General features: G+C 32.7%; 4 protein-coding genes and 2 pseudogenes across 6 annotated transcripts; 2 read left to right on the top strand and 4 right to left on the bottom strand.

Moving 5' to 3' along the window:
• Positions 1–6: 6 nt before the first annotated feature.
• On the bottom strand, positions 7–1,631 carry LOC108809030 (uncharacterized). Of its 2 annotated transcripts, none has more exons than XM_056988443.1 (6): positions 1,310–1,631; positions 978–1,201; positions 743–847; positions 552–644; positions 398–463; positions 7–301 (listed from the first exon to the last, which is right to left on the bottom strand). In XM_056988443.1, exons 1-6 carry the CDS (start codon positions 1,512–1,514, stop codon positions 224–226), a joined length of 771 nt encoding a protein of 256 aa, XP_056844423.1. In that variant the 5' UTR covers positions 1,515–1,631; the 3' UTR covers positions 7–223. The 2 variants fall into 2 exon arrangements, with proteins under 2 accessions (XP_056844423.1, XP_018436653.1); XM_018581151.2 differs by having other exon boundaries at positions 552–653; positions 1,310–1,630.
• Positions 1,632–2,708: 1,077 nt separating this feature from the next.
• LOC108809251 (cytochrome B5-like protein) lies at positions 2,709–3,376 on the bottom strand. Its single transcript, XM_018581397.2, has one exon. It carries the CDS (start codon positions 3,261–3,263, stop codon positions 2,892–2,894), a length of 372 nt encoding a protein of 123 aa, XP_018436899.1. The 5' UTR covers positions 3,264–3,376; the 3' UTR covers positions 2,709–2,891.
• A 2,201-nt stretch (positions 3,377–5,577) lies between these two features.
• LOC130495510 (F-box protein At3g08750-like) lies at positions 5,578–9,037 on the top strand (annotated as a pseudogene).
• Positions 9,038–11,413: 2,376 nt separating this feature from the next.
• On the top strand, positions 11,414–14,236 carry LOC108810480 (uncharacterized). 2 transcript variants are annotated; one of them, XM_018582587.2, is made up of 9 exons: positions 11,414–11,801; positions 11,913–12,122; positions 12,269–12,368; positions 12,988–13,041; positions 13,181–13,286; positions 13,477–13,559; positions 13,727–13,788; positions 13,878–13,974; positions 14,124–14,236. In XM_018582587.2, the coding sequence occupies exons 2-9, from the start codon at positions 11,917–11,919 to the stop codon at positions 14,136–14,138; spliced, it is 723 nt and encodes a 240-aa protein (XP_018438089.1). In that variant the 5' UTR covers positions 11,414–11,801; positions 11,913–11,916; the 3' UTR covers positions 14,139–14,236. The 2 variants fall into 2 exon arrangements, with proteins under 2 accessions (XP_018438089.1, XP_018438088.1); XM_018582586.2 differs by having other exon boundaries at positions 11,423–11,801; positions 14,082–14,236.
• Positions 14,237–14,525: 289 nt separating this feature from the next.
• On the bottom strand, positions 14,526–16,546 carry LOC108810478 (probable aldo-keto reductase 6). Its single transcript, XM_018582584.2, has 5 exons — positions 16,260–16,546; positions 15,968–16,171; positions 15,491–15,663; positions 15,307–15,409; positions 14,526–15,198 (listed from the first exon to the last, which is right to left on the bottom strand). The coding sequence occupies exons 1-5, from the start codon at positions 16,482–16,484 to the stop codon at positions 14,860–14,862; spliced, it is 1,044 nt and encodes a 347-aa protein (XP_018438086.2). The 5' UTR covers positions 16,485–16,546; the 3' UTR covers positions 14,526–14,859.
• A 576-nt stretch (positions 16,547–17,122) lies between these two features.
• LOC130496637 (probable aldo-keto reductase 6) lies at positions 17,123–18,677 on the bottom strand (annotated as a pseudogene).
• Positions 18,678–23,370: the final 4,693 nt, after the last annotated feature.

The following is a 23,370-nucleotide window of genomic DNA, read 5'->3' as shown; positions in this document are numbered from 1 at the left end:
ATCAAGTCTAGACAAGAACCAAATTGCATTTAAAAAAAAAAAAAGAGATACAAGAATTGTATATAACTCAAATCTCAATTAATCAAAAACCATATTATCAGTTACAAGCAAACATATTTTGTAGACAAAACTTGCAGGTAAATAAAAAACTGACTCATAGCCAACCAATTCTCCTACTACAATATGAATCTTTCATATTGCTGGAGAGAGATACACACTAGTCTCAATCCTTAGTTTGACGCATTTTCTTTCTAGATTTTGGGGTCGCATCTGCTTTTCCCCCATCTGTGATAGACGAATCCTGGATGTTCATATAACAAAAATGAACCGGTAAGGCTTTTGACAGACTAAGCATGGTCACAAAAAAGATACAGTAAATGAACCGGCTACTCTTTACCTTTTCCTGTTTCTGTGAACTCATACCTTGTCTTCGTGATTTTCTGTTTCCCTTTACCTGCTTCTCCTACATTAATGAGAAGAATCTGGTTAATGACCCATTTCAAGAACTCAAAGCGCTTTCTGGCATATTCTTAAATGTTAGAAAGCCAAACCTGAGATGGTTTTTCTGGATCATCAACGGTTCTGAGCTTTCCTTCTTTTTGAGATCTCTTACCCTTTCTTTGTGATCTTCTGTTCCCTTTTATCTGCTTCTCCTAACATTTTAAGGCGGTAATTTTGATTAGGACTCATCAGAAGAACTCGTTGGCATACTCTCAAATAGTGAAATGCACAAAAAAAAAACCTGAGATGGCTTCTCTTGATCCTCAACTTCATCATCATCATCATCATCATCATCATTGGTTCTAAGCTTCTCTTCCTTCATTAGTTTTTCAGCACGAGCATGCTTCTGAAATGAGGCAAATCAAAATTAAAAAAAAAACCTTTTGAATAACTACAAGACTAAAACAAAGCAAACCTCATGCTTATCATCTAATCCTTCAGAGTCATTCCTAAAGCTATATAAGTAATTTTACTACCTTGGATGAAACATGTTGTTGCATAGTTGTCTCATTCAAACAAACGGTGTTTGGGCAATATCTGCACTTGTAAACAGATTTGCATTTAATCATACAACCGAGAATATAGTTCTCTTCCTCCTCTTCCGGTGGTTCTTCTAAACCGTACTGCATCGATGTCTTCTCATGTCTCCCTCGATAGGCACCACCATCATCATCATCATCATCATCTTCAGCATCAGCAGCTAATAACAGTAATTTTAAAACCAAAAGGTTGTCACTTTACCTTTCAAACTTTCTCTAAACATTCTCACTAATTGTTCGATTTGAAAAAGAAAAAAAAAGAAGCAAACCTAGGGGGGAGTCATCTTGTTCTTCACCCTCTGAGACGGAGTCATCGTCGTCGTCTTCGGAACCTTGTGAAACGGCGTCTTCGGATTCGGATTGCTCTGACTCTTCTTGTTCAGACTCGGGATCGGAATCAGAAGAGAAGCAAGAGGAGTCGGATCCACTGTCTTTATCACCATGCTCTAGCTTGTAAAATCGTCTCTTTATCATCTTTTTCTCTTCTGCAAAACCCTAAACTAAGAAATCGATATATTCTTCGAAAAGAGGAGACGAGAGAAACTGAAAGGGATATACTTTTTTTGTTAGAGAGGGAGGAATGACATAGGGGTTTTAGGGTTTATAGATTATTCTTGTAATTAAAAAGGTTTTTTAAGGGTGTTTTCGAAATTTAACGCTTATTATTTGTTTTCTTGAAATTGTATTAATTAGAAAGGCCCAAAACTTCTTCACTGACCCATCCCTACCAACGCTATTCGTTCTCCACTTGTATGAGTTAAAGAGTTAGCCTTGTTTTGTCCGGAGGGCTTCTTCCGAAAAAAATTGACTCCGGGTTTCCGGTTCGGTTCGGTTCGGAGATGCTTCCACTTTGATCATTTCACATCCTGTGTGTCTTTGACTATGACTTTTTTCTCAGCATCAGTTCTGTAACAAGTACAATTGTTGGCACATGGAAGCATCTCCAAGATGATAACTTTGCTGGTCAATAGTGGTCTTGATCTGCATATTAAATTAGCCTTTTCTTTTATTAGTGGGTATTAGATTGAAAAACCTGATTGCTGAGGTTTTGTTGTTATAATCACATCAAGATAATGAGAAAGTGATGTGCGATAAAAATGGCAGATGCAAAGGGTTTAGAGTATAGTTTGGCCAGAGGCTAATCTCCTACATTTTTCATTGATGTAACACTCCTGTGGATTTGTATATCTACAAGTATGCGGATGTAACTTGACATTCTGTTGTTTGATTCTAGGTACTTCCACTGAAATGTTTTAGTATATTTATTCCATGGTTTTATGAAACTTAGTATGCATCAGAAATATTAATTTTTGGTTGTACTTTTGCTATTTCATAACACCGTTGGTTTGTGTCATTGTAGATCACGGGAGGTAATTGAGTGATAGGGTCATCTGGGTGAACAAGGCAGAGCCTAAGGCTGATGTAGACCATCTTCGTAAGAGTGGAGGAGGCTATTCATCACAAGGAAAGGGAAGCTATTTTGGAGGAGCTGCTGAAGATGGTCATTGGGCATGTATATCAATGCTTAGGGATGTATCAGAATTGTTTTATCTCATCGGATGGAACCCGAGTTCTAGAACTAAACAAAATGCAATTCTAAACTCAATAGACTCATATCACATAAAAGCTTTCTGAAAGAATCTCTATTACTCAATGTACCAAAACTGATGGGTTTAGAACACTTTAAAACAGATCATCATAGATCAAGAGCTCACTCTCAGTACTAACCCTAAGGTTGAAATTCGAGATTTTTCATGAAAAAGTGACAGAAAAGGACGAAACTTGGCATTACAAAAACAACAAATAGACAAAGAGAAACACAAACACAAAAAGGTTCCACAATCTCAAATCTTACAAGCGAAGTTGTCCGATGTAGAAATCCTCGATCATGTCGAAAACACGAGTGGCGTGTTGCGGTCCGAAGAACCCCTCAGTAGAATCGTCACCAGCATGATCTAGAATAGCGTCGCCACCAGGATGCTCTTCAACGTAAGAAGTGACATCATAGACTTTATCTTTGATTATGATCCAACAATCGTCTCTCTTGTTGTGTTCTGCCACTTCGGTCTTGCTGTAACTTTTTGGCTTTAAATCTTTAGGCTCGTCATCATTACTAGATTGCTTCTTCTTCTCTTGACCACCATTAGATGATCTTCGCTTTCCTTGGATTAAGAACAACGCTGAAACTAGAAAACCCAGAAGCAATCCGATCACAGCTATCATCTTCTGAGAGAGAGAGAGAGAGAGAGGATGAATCTGGGTTTCTTTTGGTTTACAAGTGAAGAGAGAGAGAATGATGGGTTTAGAGACTTAGATCCAGATTGGATTTAGGGGTTTCTTTATGACGCTTGTGTGGGGCAGGGTATAAAGGCCAAACCACAACGTCGTCTTCATGTAGTTAGTGTCTAAACCCAATTACTGACCTTCTAATGGTTCCTCTAATGGGACAGAGTTTTGTTTTTTTTTTGTTTCGTAGCCTTTTTAGGAATCTTGTCACTATGGAGTGAGTCAACTTTTAGTGTACCCCTATTTTCCTACACACAATTTTCTATGGGCTCCCTTAATCTTCTATACCCTTTTTCATAATTTTATTTTTGATCAAAACACAAAATCCCTAATCAAAACTTCCCATTTTCAAAACTATACCCTAACCCCCTTATGGATTAGTAAACCTATGGGTAAGTATTTAACTTCTATACCTTCCAAATTTGAAAAAAATATATTTTAAAATCGTTTTTTAATTATATTTTGATGATTTTCGTGAAACTATAAAAAAACAGTTTTTTATTTATTTTTGAAATATTTTTTTCAAATTCTATAAATCAAATAAAAAAATATTCACGTTTCCGATTTAATTTTATGATTTTTCGTTAGACACATAAAATTAAAAGAAGAAAACTGTCTAATAGAGATTGAGGAGTGAGAAATAGGGGCATGAGAGGAATTGCCTCCTATGGAGTATGGATTGCAATTAGAATGCATTTTTTTGGGGAATAAACTCTATATACCTAGAGAATAAGGAGGAATAGGTTTCCGTATGATTCATGAGTTCAATTTAGCACTCTTAGCAAAACAGTTATGGCGGCTTGTACAGTTCCCAGATTTATTAATGGTGCGAATAAGGTCAGTAGATAATCCATTATATGTGTGGACGAATATCATTGCAGCGAGAAAGCTCCTTCTATTGGGGGTTAGGAATAAAGTACATTCAGGTTATGAAATTAAAGTGTGGTAGGATTCATGGATTCCCACAATCCCGACGAGACCAGCAAGACCTAGGGTCCTAGTGGTACACCCGAACATGACGGTCAGCAGTTTCATTAATTTTCAGATGAAGGAATGGGATGTTAATTTACTGAAACAATATGAAGATCAAGAGGACATATCATTGATACAGAATTTGGCCATAAGCCTTACTCATCGACGAAATACCTTTTGCTGGAGCTATACCAAAAATAGACAATATACAGTCAAATCTAGATATTGGATAGCTCCAAACATATTGAAAGACAACGAGGAAAAACAGGTTCTAGAACCCAGTATAACTAAGCAGAACCTAGTATAACTAAGCTCCAAGCCTTACTTTTAATATTTTATTTTCATTTGATATACAAAATATCAAAAAATAGTTTAGACTATTTAAAAACATATACGACTAGTTAAGAGTTATGACATCTAAAATAATCAAGAATAAAATTCATAAATATTTATATCTAATGTGAATAATAAATTAAACTTCAAATGCAAAATACACTAAAAGTAAAACATCATTGTAGTAAATTGTCAATAACAAAAATATACTAACACCAAATCACATCAACTAATTTTGGTTCTGTCTACCATAGTTCACTTGTATTCTTCTGGTGGCATAGTGAAATCTTCATCAAAATCTAAAAATCACAAATAAAATAGTGTAATTGGTATTATATGTGATTAAAATCAGAAACTTTAATCTAAATTTTAAAACTTATCAACAAAAAAATATACACAGGACTTAGAACACGTAAAAGCTAGTACTACATGTTTATAAATAACAAAATAATCAAAAGAAAAAGAAAAAAGAAGAAGAAAAAAAAAGATACAAAATCACTAGAAGTCAGTAGAGGAAGAGGAAGACGAAAAAAAAAACTGAAAGAAACCTAACTTTTTAATTGGAAATTTAGAATATAAAATACAATCTAAAATCACAATTAAATTTATTTTTAAAATATAAAAATTATCTAGTGGTTCAACCGGTATCAGGTTTCAGGTTTTGGTGGATTTTTGTGGGTTTTCGCGTGTTTTGAAATTTTGAATTTTTCACAAAACCCAAACCGGATTTATCTCAGGTCATCGGATTTACCGGTTCAACCGCGGGCCCGAGTCGGGTTTCAAAACACTGCCAAGACCTAATAAAACAACAGAAAATTCTGGCTGATATAAAAGATGACAATAACACAAATTAATAGACACGCAAACGATCTAATAAACAAGACAACGTTTCAGAGTGTGGTGAAGACTAGTGTTTCTTTACCCCCGCGTTTGGACCTCCTCAACGATGGCTGGCTCGTCAATGTCTTGGTCGGTGAAGCGCTCCATGCTCAACTTCAACGCTTGCTTCCTTGCGTGAATCTTTAAGCTCTGACTTCATTTGCTCAAATGTCTCAGCTATCTGTTTCTGTAGCCTCTGTTCCATTGCAGAGAATTTCTGCTCAAACAATTGTGTCGCAAAAGCCTTCATGTCTTCATTAAAAGCCGCTTGATTTGGTCTACTAGAGGAATCTTATGCTTCTTTTTTTCATACCAAGATCTGAAAGCCTCTTCTTACCCTTTTTTGATGTAGCACCTAGGTCTTTTGATCCTTGTGGAGTCTGAAAACTTTCATCATTCTGAGCTGCTTCGACATTTTCACCATTCACAGCTGCTTCAGCATCAAGATCTAAAGAATCCTCTGGAGTTTCTTCGACATCCCAAATATGCACTGAAATTATTCTTTCTTCTTATCAACTCCATCAGAAGCTTGATTCTATCATCCTCCACATCATCAACTCTATGAAAAAGCGTGATTTAAGACTACATCATAATTTTCTTTTCATGAGATGTATGCATAGAGGTCATCCTACACCGCAAAGACAAATCAAACTTTAAGAATCTAAAAACTCATTTCAAACAAGATGAAGTCATCTTAGATATAGACAATTACCTCTGCTGTAAAAATTTCCTCCAAGCGAATGATTTCATCATATGACACATTTGCAGCTCCCATCCAGTTTATACATCTAGGACCATTAGTAAAATCTTTGTCCAGTTTTTTCCACAAAGCTTTCCAATCTTTGGTACAGCTTGCATTGCCCAAATCTGTAAGGCGTAGGAGAATCCATCTAACACATAACTAGTAGTCTTTTCCTTCAGTTTCTCACGGTTTTTGGCTACTGAATTGCAGAGAAGGCCATACGCAGCAACTCCCCAAGGATACTTTCGAACCTTCTCAAGATCCATGACCACCATGATGTATTTGAGGGAGATATTGACTTTCTCATCTCTCGCTAATACCACACAGAGAATGATGGCCAGGTAGATCAGTCGTATGCGATCTGCATTGTTCCACTTCTTAACAGCTTCCTTGTCCTTATTCCACAGGTTTAAGAGTGTAACTGTTCCATCTTTTCTCCTCAACACCTTTCTCCAGAAACCACCATCATATTTCCAGTCTTCGAACTCCTTAACAGAGATACTAGTATTGCACTCAAACCTGTTTACTGTGTGGCACTCTTGTAATGAAAATCGAAGTGGTCTCCTCGCAAAGATAAACCAAAGCTCGTGCATCCTGTAAGTCAGCAGCTCCCTGCACAAGAAGCTGTGTATCACTCTCGCGGAGTACCCGAGACCATTCTCGTGAAGCTTTAAAATCTGAGAAAAAACGGATCTTTTTCACAACATCCAACTCCTTTGGCAGCCACTTTGTGAACTTTTTGATAATGTAGTCGATCCTGTAGTTGTTATTGATCTGAGTCACTTGGAGCTCCTCGCCCCCTTAAAAATCCTCTTTGGTAACTCCTCAGACATATTTACAAGCCATGAAAAAAATGTTAGTTCAACATGTTAAAGTATCAATATCATCACAAAAATAATTAGATCAAAAACAAGCGGACAACATTAGCTACATGAAAATCGGACCAAAAGGACAAATACTCTACATTATTAGCGGAAAACAAACTGTTACCAAACAACAACAATTTGTTCGATCAATCAATCAATAACAAGCATGTCTAGAACCGTGAAATGAGAGAAAAACTATTGTAATGAGAGCACACAAACAAACAAAAAACATATTCTAGAACACTTTTTTCCAATCGAACCACAATTATCTGAGATTACAAACACACAATCAAAGAACAACTACTCTACATTACAATCGGAAACCAAAAGCTACATGAAAACATACACAATCGGACAACATCAACAAGATTTGAAGTCCCTATTTTTCTCCCTTTCGAAAAACCTTAATCAATTTTCTAAAAATACAAATAAAAAACATTAACATGCAAAGACTTAATCGTGGTGTATAACATGATTAACCATCCCAGGAAACAAATCAACTTTAAGAAACATGAAAAATCGGTTAAAAATATATAGTTTAAATGGAAGAACACTTTGATTTCGTGTTAGATGAGAATCAATAGAAGTAATCGAATAACTTTGTTTATTGTTGGTAGGTCAAAGGAAATCTATTTTCTTGTTCTACTACTCTCCTTTCCTTCTGTATACTATCTTGGTTGACCATATGGTATTGACCCATCAAGTCATATATTTCTAACTATTGCTTCGCATTTTTTTAAATCTGTATATATTAGGTTGGTGACCACATGGTATTGTCCCATCAAATCACCAACCAATCATAAAGCACACCCTCATCAACCTACTCAAAACTCTTTCAGAGCGTCCATGGCTTCTTTTTCAACTCTGCCACTCGATTTGACAAAAGAAATACTCTACAGGACTCCGGCAGAGTCTCTGGTCCGAGCAAAGGTGACATGCAAGCAGTGGAACGATCTCATCAAGGACAAGAGTTTCATCTACGAACACTTCCATCGCTCCCCGGAAAGATTCCTAAGAGCTGACCAGACGGTAAAAATCTTGGATCTGGTGAACAGAACACGTTCAAACTCACCAATCCCAGATGAGCTCCAACTTTCGATATCAAATGTCATAGCCATGGTTCACTGCGATGGACTCATGCTGTGTGTCTGGAGTGACAAGAAAAAATTTAAATTCCACAACATCGCCCTTTGGAATCTCCTCACAAGGAATTTCAACTTGGTCGAGCCTAGGCTCGCTCGAGAGGCTCAACGGTTCCTGATGGATGATCACTTCGGGATCGGATACGACGTTAACAAGCCTCGAGGTAATTACAAGATCTTGATGTTTTCAGCTGATCACTATGGTGAAGCAGTGGTGGAGATTAACGAGTGCATGTCGAAATCATGGAAAACGCTTGATGATTCCAAGGTTGATTGGGAAGCAGATCCCTGGTGCAATGGTGTCTCTGTCGTGGGTAACATGTATTGGCTTGTCAAGAAGAAGACTATAAACAACATTGTAGCTTTTGATTTCTCCGTTGAGACATTCAAGGACATATGCTTTTTTATCATCTCCCTTATGATAATAATTATCTAGGCTCCTTCGATGGGGATAAACTGTCTTTGCTACATCAAAACCAAAACTATCCAAGTCCAATCGAGGTGTGGATTTCGAGCAAGCTGGCTGTTGGGAATGTCACGTTTGCCAAATATTTCAGGGTGTCCAGCCCTGATCTCCCGGCGTTTCGTTACCTTACATTTTGGCCTTATCCGGTATACTGCATTGCCAAGCACAAACGTATCATCGCATGGTATGCTAAGTTTTCTACTCGCTTGATTCTTTGTGAAATTGATAATGGTGGGGTAAGTAATCAATATGTGATAAAACAAGACTATTTGGATGATTGTTTTGGCACCCCCTTTTGTAGCTACGTCTAAAACCAAGTCTGGTTTCCCTTCCATGATAAGAGATGGATATAAGAGAAGATGGTTGTTTTAAGCTTTATTATATTTTATAAGTTGTATGATGTTGATCTTATGCACTGAAATAAATGTTTTACTGAGACTGACATTGGTTTTGGTATGGCTAAATATGCAACTTATTGGAAAAGTTCTTTTATCTCAATTTGAAAAAAAAAAGAAATCATTATATAGTAAAATTTGATTAAATTCTATTTACATATAAAGAGTAAAGAAAGATCTACAGATTACCCCTAGAAAATATATAAAGAAGGCAGGACATTGCACTTTGTACCATTTTCTGAAAAAAAACATTTGTTTTGCAAATGATTAACAACATTAACAGATTATTATTAGATTGAATTCCGGGAGGGAAAATAAGAAAGAAAGACACGGTTCTGTTGGTTTACTGCAACTAACATTGGTTTTGGTAAGACACCCTTGGGAGGCAGGGGCCGAGCTAGGGTGTGGGTAGGGGGTGCCTGTGCACCCATAATATTTTTGAAAACTAATGTATTCTTTAACAAAATTTTAATGTGCACCCATAATAATTTATAACTTGCACCCATAAAAATAGACAATTCCTGAATAAACAAAACAAAACAATTCTATTTAACAAGACAAACACAAGTTAGTCACTTTAAGAAATCAATATAACTTGAATTTTGAAGCCAACCATTATCCTATGTTATGATGAAAATATGCATTAAAACAATATTGTCATATTTTTGATTTTTTTTCAAAATATGTGCGTTAAACCCTACGAAAATATTAAGTTTTGGTTTAAATGCTCTATATTTTTAAGCTTATACTCATTAATGTTGTTTAAAATTTTGTAATAAATTTATACATTTTTATCAATGTATGATAAACTCTCTTTCATGGTACATGGACATCGTTCTAGTTTTTTAACAATTAAATTAGTAAAACTTTATATGCCATCTAAATCATTGGACTTACCAATATGAAATTTTTATTCTTGAGAGAAACAAAAAAAATAAAAGGTTTCAAACCTCTTTGACCATCATCCTATGTCAATACATGATGAAAATATGCATTTAAACAAGAATATCATATTTATTGATTCTTTATCAAAATTTGTGGGTACCCCTACGAAAATATAATTTATTTTGTTAATTTCTCTACATAATGAAGTCTATAATCAATAAAGTTGTTTAAAATTTTCTAAATGCATTATAAATTTGTATTAATCTATTAATTATAAACTTTTTTCCATGGTACATGGACATCATTCTAATTTTTTTTAACAATTGTTTTAATAAAATTTTATATGTTGCTTAAATTAGTAAACTAACCACTGTGAAATCTTTATTCTTGTGGATAAACGGAAACAATAAATGTTTCAAACCTCTTTAAACATTATCTTATGTCAGCATATATTTATTAAAAAAATATTGTCATATTTTGATTTTTTTCTCAAATTTTGTAGGTTACACTACGAAAATATTGAGCTTTTAGGTAAATTCCCTATATACTGAGTTAATACTCTTTGAGAGAAACAGAGAAAACAAAGGTTTCAAACATCTTTGACCAGCATCCTATGTCAATACATGATGCAATTATGCATTTAAACAAGATTATCATATTTATTGATTTTTATTCAAATTTGTGGGTTAAACCTTACGAAATTTTAAATTTTTCGTTAGTTTCCCTATATACTTATGTTTATACTCATTAAAGTTGTTTAAAATTTTCTAAATGCATTATAGATTTGTATTAATCTATTATAAAAAAATTTCCATGGTACATGGGCATCGTTCTAATTTTTTAACAATTTTTAAAATAAAACTTTATATGTTGCTTAAATTAGTGGATTAACCACTATGAAATCTCTATTCTTTTGGATAAACGGAAATAATAAAGGTTTCAACCCTCTTTGAACATTATCCTACGTCAGCATACAATGCATATATTTATTAAATAAATACATGTATTCATAATAAAACATGTATATTTTAAATGAATGAAGGAGAATAATAAATTATTCTCTATTCATTAAAATTATATCATTTGCAGAATTTTTTTACATTTAGTTTTTTTTTTAAATAATTTTATACTTCAAATTATAAAAAAATATTCTTTATTAAATTTAGGAAAAAATAATCTTTTTATCATTTTATTATTATGTTTCTTTTTTTTTGCCTCAATTGTTTGTTTAATGGTTTTCACTTCGTATAGCAATAAATAAGTAAATACATGTGGAGATACTTAAAGCAATAAGTGGCATAAAAAAACTTAATATTTCATTGAAAATAGATACTCATATCTAATAGCATGTTGCAATATAGAAGAGAAAAATGTTCCAAAGTGAATGTGACTGTATTATTCACAAAATTGCGTTGAGATTAAAAAATGATTCAGGAACGAACCTTCTCTCTTCAAAGAGTGGACAAGCACAAAAAGCTAAAACCGCAATGGAATAAAAAGTGCTTCTGCTCCAACCAAAAGAACAAAAAAAAAAAAGAGAGGAATAACCAAATTAATTCCACCATTTTTACTCTCTCTCTCTCTCCTCGCCCGCTTCTGCAATTCGAAAGTTTTGGCATCTCCGCGAATCAATCACGTCTGTAAAATCTCCACCGTCATCTCTCTTTGCGGATCAATCGAAGTTTAGGTCGTGTTGCTTCACGATTTCATCTCCATCTGCAGCACCACCGATCGCTGAGGGGTTTAGGGTTTTGCTCCGGCAAGGCGTAATCATCGTCTTTTAGCTAAATCCGAGGTGGGTTTCTCTTGGGTTTAATCAATTCTTCTTCTTCTTCTTTTTTTTTCCGAATTGGCTAAAACCCTAAATCGAACAATGTTTTTTTTTTTTTTTGGGCGTGATTCTCAGATCAATGATTCCGATGGATGATAATTACTGGGTACCAAGCACTAGCACGACCGGTTTAGTATTTCCGGCTAATTCGAGCATGACTACTACTTCCTCTGGTTTCCACCTTACTGTAAATCCACCAGCTGGAACTGGAATCAAACATGAAGCTACTTTGTCCGTTGACTGGTCTGTTGAAGAGCAGTTTATTCTGGAGAAAGGTCTTGCAAAGTACATGTTTCTTCCCTCTTTATCTCCTTTTGTTTTTTTTCTTCTCTTGGTGCTTCGTAGCTATTAGTCAATGTTCGAGTTAGTTCTCTTGTTCTTGTTTTTTTTTTTTTGCTTGCATGAAACCTTTTTTTCTTGCCAATTTGTAGGTTTAAAGGTGAACCACAGGTTACCAAGTATGTAAAGATCGCATCAACTCTGCCAGATAAAAGTGTACGAGATGTTGCTATGAGGTGTAAATGGATGACTGTAAGCTTCTAACTCTTTTTCATTATGTTTCACTGACCAGCTTGCATACTTTTCTTTGTATTCCTTCCTGCATCATACTGTCCTTTTGCTTGTGAGATGAAAGAAAAAAATGAAATTAATTCAGCATTGCGAGAGATATTTCTATAAATGTCATAAATGTCTGTCTTATGTATTGTGCTAGGAGAGACATAACACGTATTGCTGACGATAGATCTGGCTTTCTAGTTGTTCTGGAGTCGTGTTGCTTGATTTGACCCTAAGCCGATAACCTTAATGTGATTACCCTGAAACTTATATCGCTTTATGGGTCATGTTAGATAATCCTTGGTCTTTCCGAACTTTCTGGAATTGATTTTGACATGTAACCCTTTGATTAAGGGTAATATTTGTGCTACCTTCAGTATGCCTTTTACAGTGTAGTGAGTTAAACAAGTTTGTGTGCTAAATAATACCTCATAGGCTTATTTTTGGGACTCGTTCAAACAAAAAATTTCAACATTACTGCTTTTAAACGTTCATAATAAGTAGTAACTGCTAGTTTGCTATTATTTTATCTTTCAACTAGTTACATCTATGACCTTTAAAATCTCTTGGCTAAGAATGGTATCCTTTTTTACAGCAAAAACGAAGAAAAGGAGAAGAACATAGTGCCACAAATATTAATTATAGAAAGGTGTGTTTGCTTAACCAAACTCTAGTGTATATCTTTTTCTTTATCAAGTAAACATATAATTGTAGATAGACTATGTTATATTTTGCTTTAGAAGAGGTTATTAGCTGCAACTGACTTTTTTTTTTTTTAATTGATTAAGGCGGTGGATTTACCCCCAAAACTGAACATGTTCTCCACCCTGCCACAACAAAATGCTACATATGTCATGAACCCTATGTGCCAGAGTGCACGAGTGCCTTTTGAAGGTTAGTACTATCTGGGTCATAGACTCACAGTATTGTCGGCATCATTACCTTCTTCTCTCTTTCCTGCAAATGATATAACGGTAAAGAAGTATTAATTCAGAGAGAATAGCCAACCTTGTTAGCTTGATACATTATCCTCAGCTGTTACACTTTCAGGTTTCATATATATTCCAAACTCCTGTTTTCTTAGGTGCAAGTGATGCAGTTATTGAGCTTCTACGGCAGAATGCTCAAGCTTTTAGTCAAATTTCTTCAAACCTTTCTGCGTGCAAGGTATTTGATTTGCATTTTTTGTTTTACCAATAGTAAATAGGTAATCTGAGCCAAATGCTAGTTGGTAGAGAAACATTGGCACATGGGCAAAAAAATTGACTAAAAAGATCATTGCTCCTATTTTTCACATGCAGTGATCATCCTAACATTCTATTTTATGCATACAGCCACAGGATAACATCAGTCTGTTTTATCTTGCAAGAAATAACATCAGTTCCATCTTGAATGAGTATGTGGATCTATTTGCACGATCAATCACTAATGATACATTTCCTTTGTCGTCTTTCTCCTTCTCTTGATTTGTTATCATTGCTGCAGCATGAAGCAGATGCCTGGTATCATCAGCCGGATGCCACCCCTACCTGTTTCAATTAACAATGACCTTGTTAGCATGTTAATGACGAGTACACGACGGGTAAGCAATCTTGCATTTACTCTGCAGACGGTGTGGATAAGACCCTTAAGTAGTTTGGTTTACTTCACATTTGATGTTAAAATAGAATATTTTTATCTGTCTCTCAGCCGAGCTCTTATATCATTCCTTCGAGTATCCATCTGAAGCAGGAACCAAGGAACTGATGGGGGACCTGGACTGAAGAAAACAAGCACAGAAAACTGGTGAAATGGCAGTTGTTGGATGTGGCCTGGACTGAAAGAAGATGGTTTTTCACCTGCAATATTATGGGATCTTGTAGAACCCTTGGTGCTGTCGGCTAGATTTTGCGTGGAAAGGGTTAACAGCTGGTTAACCAAAAAAACTTTCTAAGATATGAATAGGTTGCACATATCCGTGGTAGAGTTGGTTGTATAGATTAGCTGTTTGTGTAAGGTTTTAGATGAGAGTTATTTACGTTTGTTTAAGAACACATCTTTTGTAAGTTTTTGGTTTTCAATCTTTATATCCATTTCATACTTTATGCTCAGATTAGCTGTCACATGATACGGCTTCTCTTGAATGGTTGCTACTTGCTAGTCCATTGACCATGAAACTTACCTCTATTATTGAGTTTCAAGACATGTGTATCACGCTTTTCCCAATTGTATTGCTCCATTGAGAAATTTAAGCTGAGCAACACAGTCTACATGGGGAAGAAAATTCACTAAAATAATATTGATTGAAGACAGAATACATGCACCCTAGTATTAGGGAAGAGAAACGAATCTACTTACTTAATCAAGAGCTCAAAACAACATATATAGATATATAAATAAATATATATGTATGAGTAGCCCTAATTACATGGGTTATGAAAACTTCTTTTGGGTCTCAAAGCTTGGGAGTTTGTGTGTGCTTCAGTAATTAGACTTCTTTCCAAGAAGACAATGGTGGAGTTTCAGCGTGGTCGTAAGTAGTTATTATGTCCCAATATCGCTCTCCTTTCACGAAATCAGGTCTAGCAATGGCTTCAAGCTCAGCCATGTCATCAGGACTGAGTTTCACGGATAAAGCTCCAATGTTCTGATTAAGGTTTTCGATTTTGGTGGTTCCTGGAATGGGACAGACATCATCTCCTTGGTGGTGAACCCATGCAAGAGCTAGTTGTGCAGGAGTGCAGCTTTTTCTTGTTGCCATCGCTTCGACTTTCTCGAAGACAATCTTATTGTGGTCTAGATTCTCCTGTTTGAATCTCGGTAAATCCTGTGATAGAGCAATATCGACAAGCTAAACAGTTAACTAGATGACTCTAAATTTTGAAATATTCATACACAAGATGGAACAGAGTATATGAATCAATTGTTTACTTGCCTTTCGAGGATCACCGTGCTCAAGATTCTCAACAAGTTTGGTTCCTGATGCCAAGAAGCCTCTTCCTAGAGGACTATAAGCTACAATTCCAATCCCAAGTTCCCTGAAGATATATAAGGAGGCTATATGACTTCAACATGTAAACAAAGAGGAAAGCTATAGCTGATTATGATTCCTCACACACCTGCAGGTGGGAATGATATACTCTTCGACGTCTCTTGACCATAAGGACCATTCTATCTGTAGAGCGGTTATCGGATGCACAGCATGTGCTCTTCTGATAGTTGAGGCAGAGGCTTCAGACAAACCTATGTATTTTATTTTACCTTCTTCAACTAGCTTCTTCAGTTCTCCCATCTTTAAGTATATAAATCATAAGTTCAACAAAATAAAAAAGCAAAAAAAAAAAAAAAAAAATATATATATATATATATATATATATATATATATATAAAGGATAGCAATCAAAATCAGCACCAAGAAACAGAATATTAGTTTCTCATGAACACGGTACAATCATCACAAGCATGTCTCAGACTCCAAGCTATTATTCATCTCATTCTATGAGTTTAATCAGTAACTTTTTTTTTTTTTGGAACTCAGTTTCATCAGTAACTTGAAACACAAGTTTGGAGTAAGACTGAAACCAAGAAGCCATTACCGTGACTTCGATGGGGACAGTGGTATCAATCTGATGCTGGTAATAAAGATCAATAGAGGCAACACCAAGACGCCTTAAGCTTGCCTCACAAGCAGACCTCACATAGTCTGGATCTCCCCTAAAATCTAACTTTCCATCTACAGAAGTAACGAGCCCAAACTTTGTGGCTAATTCAACTTTCTCCCTCAACCCATCTTTCAAAGCCTGTCAATGAAAAAAAAACACGAACAGCTCTGATGATTGGCATGCAGCTTAAACTCTAAACTCTAAATAAGTCACTAGTTTTGTTTACCTTTCCTAGGAGCAGCTCATTTGTCTCGGGTCCATAAAAATCGGACGTGTCTAAGAATGTGATTCCAGAGTTAATGGCGTGAAGAAGAAGAGCGACGGCCTTTGTCTCAGGTGTCGGAGCGCCGTAGAAAGCGGAGAGACCCATGACACCAAGTCCCTGAGCTGAAACCTCAAGGCCTTGGCTCCCCAGCTTCATTCTAGGAACTTTGTAAGCTTCTTCCGCCATTGATGAATAAATCTTTCGAGGATTCAATGTTTCAACACAAAAAAAAAAGTTTTTGGAGCATAAGGAGAGAAGCCAATGGGATCTTATTATAGAAGTGGATAGGCGCCAGATTGTAGGTTCGAAGTCAAAAAGCAAAGAGGACAAAACAAAATTGTAGTCTCTCAATACTTTTCAGTCTTGTACATTTGACTGTATACACAAAACAAAATTGTAGTCTTTCAAGACTTTTCAAGAGTGTTAATGTGTGTTTGTACAACTTATACTTGATGTTTACTTTCTCTCCCAGATCATGCTTACATCATTTGCCACGTGTAATAGCCCATCTCTATGAGATTAACAAACTGTATTGCCACATAATATCATTTTTTACACGTAAACATGCCACTTAAACTTAGAGTAAACGTTTGACTAAAGAGAACACGATCATTGTACGAGGAAACCTTTATTTGTTCATCTGTCTGAAAATTTAAATTAAGAAAAAAATGTCATTTAAATCATCAACTTTTAGATTAATATAAACTATCAACTTTTTTCGTTAACAACAGTAACTTTGGTCAACGACTAGACCATACTTGATCAAATTATTAAATTGCAAGACAAAAACCAAACATTATTACATAAAACTTGTTCTTTCTTAGGCAATGGATTTTTCTTACGTACTGCAAACTCGCAGACCCATCCATTAACCTGAACTTATTCAAACACACAGAAACAAACTAAAGCACAATAAAACGGCATTCCAAAGATGCGATTTATGCTGCTTTCCAAGAAGACAGTGGTGGAGTCTCCGAGTCCTTGTAAGTAGTCATGTCGCTGTCGTATCGTTCCCCTTTCACAAAATCAGGTCGGGCAATGGCTTCCAGCTCAGCCATCTCATCAGGAGTAAGCTTCACAGATAAAGCTCCTATGTTCTGGTTCAGGTTTTCAATCTTGGAGGTTCCTGGAATGGGACAGACGTCATCTCCCTGGTGGTGAACCCATGCAAGAGCTAGTTGTGCAGGAGTGCAGCTTTTCTTTGTCGCCATCGCCACAACTTTCTCGTAAAGAATCTTGTTGTGCTTTAGATTCTCTTCTTGGAATCTCGGTAGACCCTGTAAACAAATCAAACAGAAAAAACTAAGATGACTCCAAATCTTGAAATATGCTCAAACAAAAATATTGGAACAGAGAACTGAATCCTTAGTGTTACTTGCCTTTCGATAATCATCTTCCTCCAAATTCTCAGCAAGCTTAGGTCCTGCTGCCAAGAACCCTCTTCCTAAGGGCTATAAGCTACAATTCCAATCCCAAGTTCCCTACAAGAGTTGAGATATGAATTAAACATGTAAACAAAGAGAAAAGAGTTATGTCTGATTTTGATTCTGATTCCTCCTCACGGACCTGCAGGTAGGAATGATATCTTCTTCCACGTCTCTTGACCACAGGGACCATTCTATCTGCACAGCAGTTATCGGGTGAACAGCATGTGCTCTTCTGATAGTTGAAGCAGAGGCTTCAGACAAACCTATGTATTTTATTTTGCCTTCTTCTACTAGCTTCTTCAGTTCTCCCATCTTTTCAGACAGTTTCATCAAAACCATAAGTTAAGAAAGAGTCCTTTTTTTCTCCATGAATAAACTATAATTTTTGAACACAAGTTTGGAATAAGATTGAAACCAATAAGCCATACCGTGACTTCGATGGGGACAGTGGTATCAATCCTATGCTGGTAGTAAAGATCAATGGAGGTAACACCAAGACGCCTTAAGCTTGCCTCGCAAGCAGACCGTACATACTCTGGATCTGCCCTAAAACCAAATTTTCCATCTTCAGAAGCAATGATCCCAAACTTTGTTGCCAGTTCCACTTTCTCCCTCAACCCATCTTTCAAAGCCTGAAAAAGTGTAAATACCTTAATGATTGGCATGAACCATAATCCTTAAATAATAGCTTGAAAGAGTTTTGTTTACCTTGCCCAGGAGCAGCTCGTTAGTCTCGGGGCCGTATATGTCTGAAGTGTCTAGGAATGTGACGCCGGCGTTAATGGCATGACGGAGAAGAGCGACGGCGTTAGTCTCTGGTGTTGGAGCACCGTAGAAGGCAGAGAGACCCATGCAACCAAGTCCCTGAGCTGAAACCTCAAGGCCTTGGCTCCCAAGTTTCATTCTCCGTACTCCACAAGCTTCAGCCATTGATGAATCAAAGAGAATTTTTTTTTTATAGAGAAAATGTTTTGGTGGTTTCAGAAGCAGATTAAAGTGGTATTTATAGGAGTGGAGACTGTGGAGTGGGTGTGGCATTGCTATGGGCTGGTTAAGTGTTTCGGAATTTTTTATTAGTCAGAGAAAAGTCTTATTAGGTATTTTGAACTTTACATTTTTTTTTTTTTGAAACTGGGCTTTACATTTTGTTTGTTTTATTTTCGTCGTTTGTTATGATTAAAAGGAATACTATAGTCTTATATTTTTTTGACGTCATTGATGATTTCAAATCAGTACTCACCGTTTGATTTTCAGACATCTTCTTATAATTTTATAAACTAGATCTTGACCCGTGCGACCGCACGGATATTAATTTTCACTTTTAATTTTTATTTATTTATAATAAATAGTATATTTGTAATATTTGGTTGTTTTATATTAACTAAGCAAGGGGTGGGTATTTGGGTATCCACTCGAATTCGGTTAAAATCTATTCGGATTTGAGTTTTTTGAGTTTAAAGATTCTAACTCTATTCGGGTATTTATAACCTTTGGTTCCGGTTTGATTAGGATCTTTGCGGGTTTGATAACCCGTTTAAACTATTTTTAAATTTTCAAAATTTATATATCTTTAAATTTCTCTATATCTCAAAATAAAAATAATATAACATGTAAATTTGAGTAATGTAAGCGAAAGTACCTAAATTAAAAATTAAAAATATGTTTAACTTGAATATTCAGATGAAGAATAAATATATATTTTAAGTATTTTTGGTGTTTTGATTATTGTTTATCTACTTTAAATGTTTACTTTTGATTATTTTTTATATTTTAAATATTTTAAACAACTTAAAATAGCTTATATCTTGGATATTAATTCAAAAAATAGCTAACATATTGAAGTATATAAATATGTTTTAAATACATTCGAATATCCGAAATATTTTGTTCGGATAAAGTTTGGTTATGGTTCTCTAGATACCAAGTTTGGATATTATCTAGTTTTGGTTCAAATTTGCTAATATTTTTTTCGTTCATATTTTTTAAATGAAGAGTTGATATTATAATTTCCAGAATTGTTTGTCTAATAAAAATGTATTTTTTTTTTGAATTTGACATTGATTTAATGGAAAAGTTAATGAAGTGTATTTAATTCACATTTAGTTTTGGAAAATATATTAATCTAAGTGGAAAAGACAAAGCATTAAAATAGAAAGTATCATTTAATTATGTATTTAGTTCAATTTAGTTTTGGAAAATACATTAATCTAAGTGGAATAGACAACATTAAAATAGGAAGTATTATTTAATGTCAGTGGCATACTATTGTAAATAAAAGTGAAAACTAAAGGATATTTTATATGGGTACTTCTCTTTTAATAATATAGATTACGACCCTCTCTAAGAAAATTATAGGGAAATTGCACTAGTTGGAATAATCATTGACAATATAAAAATTATTGTTTTAAAAATATACATCTAAAGATAACTAGATAAGGTGACTCCATTATCAAATGTTTTGCTTTCTAAACACTGATTAGCATCCCCTAGTCTATATTTGAGAAGTGATTTGCCACATGTCTTCTCTACAATCGTTTTTACAAAAAAAATTGTGACGTGGCTATTAGAGTTGATGACATGTCATATGGTTAAATATGACATGGACAATTATATTTAATGCTGATATATATTTTTGGAAATCTTTTTAGAATATGGCAATAACTCATATATTACATTTAATATTGATTTATATTTTTGGTAAACTTTGTAGAATATGGTAATAACTCATAAATCATCATTAAAATAAATATATTCAAATATGACATTTTGAATTTCGAAATATTATATAATTTTAATTTTATAATTTAAAATTTTTATTATCTAAAATTTTCTAAATTTTCTGAAGTTTTAAAAAAAAAATCGTAATATCATTAGTTTCTTTTAGATATCTACAAATTATATAAATATTATTTCGTTTTAATTTTTGATAACTATACAATTTTATATGATTTTTAGTAATTTTGTACAAGTTGATTTAATATATTTAACCAAATGAAATAAATAATTTTTTATCTAAGATTTTAACTTTATATATATACATATATACTCTTAAATCTAATTTAAAATAAAAAATATTTCTCTTAATTTTATGCTTAATTAATGATATTTATATTAATTATTGGTAAAATAATAAAATATAAAATATTAATAAATTACATTTTAAAATATAAAATTTAAATTTTAAAAAATTCGTCACTGAAAACGCTTTGATTAATAATTGTGACATGGCTAATAAAATTGATGATATGTCTTATAGATTAATATGAAATGGAAAATTAGATTTAATGTTAATTTATATTTTTATAAATACTATATTTGAGAAGTGATTTGCCACATGTCTTCTCTACAATCGTTTTCACAAAAAAATTGTGAGGTGGCTATTAGAGTTGATGACATGTCGTATGGTTAAATATGACATGGACAATTATATTTAATGCTGATATATATTTTTGGAAATCTTTTTAGAATATGGCAATAACTCATATATTACATTTAATATTGATTTATATTTTTGGTAAACTTTGTAGAATATGGTAATAACTCATAAATCATCATTAAAATAAATATATTCAAATATGACATTTTGAATTTCGAAATATTATACAATTTTAATTTTATAATTTTATAATTTTATTATCTAGAATTTTCTAAATTTTCTGAAGTTTAAAAAAAAATTTAAATCGTAATATCATTAGTTTTTTTTTAATATCTACAAATTATATAAATATTATTTCGTTTTAATTTTTGATAACTATACAATTTTATATGATTTTTAGTATTTTTGTACAAGTTGATTTAATATATTTAACCAAATGAAATAAATAATTTTTTTTATCTAAGATTTTAACTTTATATATATATACATATATATTCTTAAATATAATTTAAAATAAAAAATATTTCTCTTAATTTTATGCTTAATTAATGATATTTATATTAATTATTGGTAAAAATAATAAAATATATAATATTAATAAATTACATTTTAAAATATAAAATTTAAATTTTAAAAAATTCGTCACTGATAACGCTTTGATTAATAATTGTGACATGGCTAATAAAATTGATGATATGTCTTATAGATTAATATGACATGGAAAATTAGATTTAATGTTAATTTATATTTTTGGTAAATTTTTTAAAATATGGTAATAACTCATATATTACATTTATTGTCGATTTATATTTTTGGACTTTTTTAAAATATGGTAATAACTCATAAATCATCATTAAAATAAATATATTCAATTATGGCATTTCAAATTTCGAAATATCATTTAAATTAAAAATATTTCAAAAATATATACATAATTTTAGAAAATTACAAAAATTAAATCATAAAATAAATTAAATCGTAAAATCATTAGTTTCTTACATATATCTACAGATTTTACAAATATTGTTTAATTTTAATTTTTGATAATTATGCAATTTTACATATTTATTTAATATATTTAATTAAAATAAATAGATAGAAAAATCTACCTTTGATTACAATTTTAAATATATACATGCACATTCTTAAGTATAATTCAAGATAAAGAAAATTGTTTTTATCTTAATTTTAATGTTCAGTTAAATCAAATTTATATTAAAATATTGATAAAAAAGAAAATTTATAATATTAATAAAAAATTAAATATAATTTATATTTATCTATTAAAAAATATTTTAAAATTCTTTTACTGCACATGGTGCAGGAAAACACCTAGTTTAAATACATAAAGAATGAAGATAGTAGTCAAAAATAATGACATAACCTAGCATTATAGACTTATAGCAAATAACTTTATTGTTTTATAGAACGATTTAACATTTTATGACTGTTGATTGAAATTTTAAATTTAAATATTTATATTCTTTAAAAATTTAAAATTATGCTAAATGCTAAGGGAAATTTGTTTTTTATGCTAAGTGTTTTTTAACTTGTGTTAATATATTTGTAAATTTTAAATAAAGAAATATAAATAAGTTACAGTTATTGGTTTTTATAATTGTTGGACCTTAATTCACTATTGGAATAATAAGAAGTGTTTACTTTTGGTATAGTATATTTAACATAACCTACCATTATAGACTTATAGTAAATAATTTTACTGTTTTATAGAACGATTTAACATTTTATGACTGTTAATTGAAATTTTAAATTTAAATATTTATATTCTTTAAAAATTTATGCTACATGCTAAGTGAAAAAAAAATATGCTAAGTGTTTTTTTAACTTGTGTTAATATATTGTAAAAAATTAAATAAAGAAATATAAATATGTTACAATTATTAATTTACATAATTGTTCGACCTTAATTCACTATTGGAAAAATAAGAAGTGTTTACTTTTGGTATTGTACATAATTGTTGGACCTTAATTATCTGTTGGAATTAATAACTATATAAAAAACTTAACAAAGTTTTAATGATAAGAACAATTTTAAACTGATTTAATTTTCAAAATTAAATTAAAAATATTTTAAAAGATGTTTTTAAAAATAAATTTTAATTTATATCTATAATTTAAATAAATATTTTATCTATTTAGCACATAAATTATGACTTATTTCAAAGGTGATTTTTTATTTAGACCATTTAAAAATCATACATTTAATGTTTTTAACATGTATTAAAATTAATTTACACCTCCTTTCATA

Source organism: Raphanus sativus, chromosome 6 (genome assembly GCF_000801105.2).
Source record: "Raphanus sativus cultivar WK10039 chromosome 6, ASM80110v3, whole genome shotgun sequence".
Taxonomy (NCBI): domain Eukaryota; kingdom Viridiplantae; phylum Streptophyta; class Magnoliopsida; order Brassicales; family Brassicaceae; genus Raphanus; species Raphanus sativus.
Note: the sequence above shows the minus strand (reverse complement) of the source record. Positions and strands in the feature narration are given on the sequence as shown.

What these genes read in the sequence shown, in the direction of transcription:
- LOC108810478 (XM_018582584.2), bottom strand. Translation starts at nt 16,484, where the DNA reads ATGGCGGAAGAAGCTTACAAAGTTCCTAGAATGAAGCTGGGGAGCCAA. An exon ending in TATATCATTCCCACCTGCAG is followed by an intron (nt 15,410 to 15,490) that starts GTGTGTGAGGAA and finishes ATATATCTTCAG; the next exon opens with GGAACTTGGGATTGGAATTG. An exon ending in AGCACGGTGATCCTCGAAAG is followed by an intron (nt 15,199 to 15,306) that starts GCAAGTAAACAA and finishes GCTCTATCACAG; the next exon opens with GATTTACCGAGATTCAAACA.
- LOC108809251 (XM_018581397.2), bottom strand. Translation starts at nt 3,263, where the DNA reads ATGATAGCTGTGATCGGATTGCTTCTGGGTTTTCTAGTTTCAGCGTTG.
- LOC108810480 (XM_018582586.2), top strand. Translation starts at nt 11,917, where the DNA reads ATGATTCCGATGGATGATAATTACTGGGTACCAAGCACTAGCACGACC. An exon ending in CTGGAGAAAGGTCTTGCAAA is followed by an intron (nt 12,123 to 12,268) that starts GTACATGTTTCT and finishes GCCAATTTGTAG; the next exon opens with GTTTAAAGGTGAACCACAGG. An exon ending in TGAGGTGTAAATGGATGACT is followed by an intron (nt 12,369 to 12,987) that starts GTAAGCTTCTAA and finishes CCTTTTTTACAG; the next exon opens with CAAAAACGAAGAAAAGGAGA.
- LOC108809030 (XM_018581151.2), bottom strand. Translation starts at nt 1,514, where the DNA reads ATGATAAAGAGACGATTTTACAAGCTAGAGCATGGTGATAAAGACAGT. An exon ending in ACAAGATGACTCCCCCCTAG is followed by an intron (nt 1,202 to 1,309) that starts GTTTGCTTCTTT and finishes TACTGTTATTAG; the next exon opens with CTGCTGATGCTGAAGATGAT. An exon ending in AACAACATGTTTCATCCAAG is followed by an intron (nt 848 to 977) that starts GTAGTAAAATTA and finishes GCCTCATTTCAG; the next exon opens with AAGCATGCTCGTGCTGAAAA.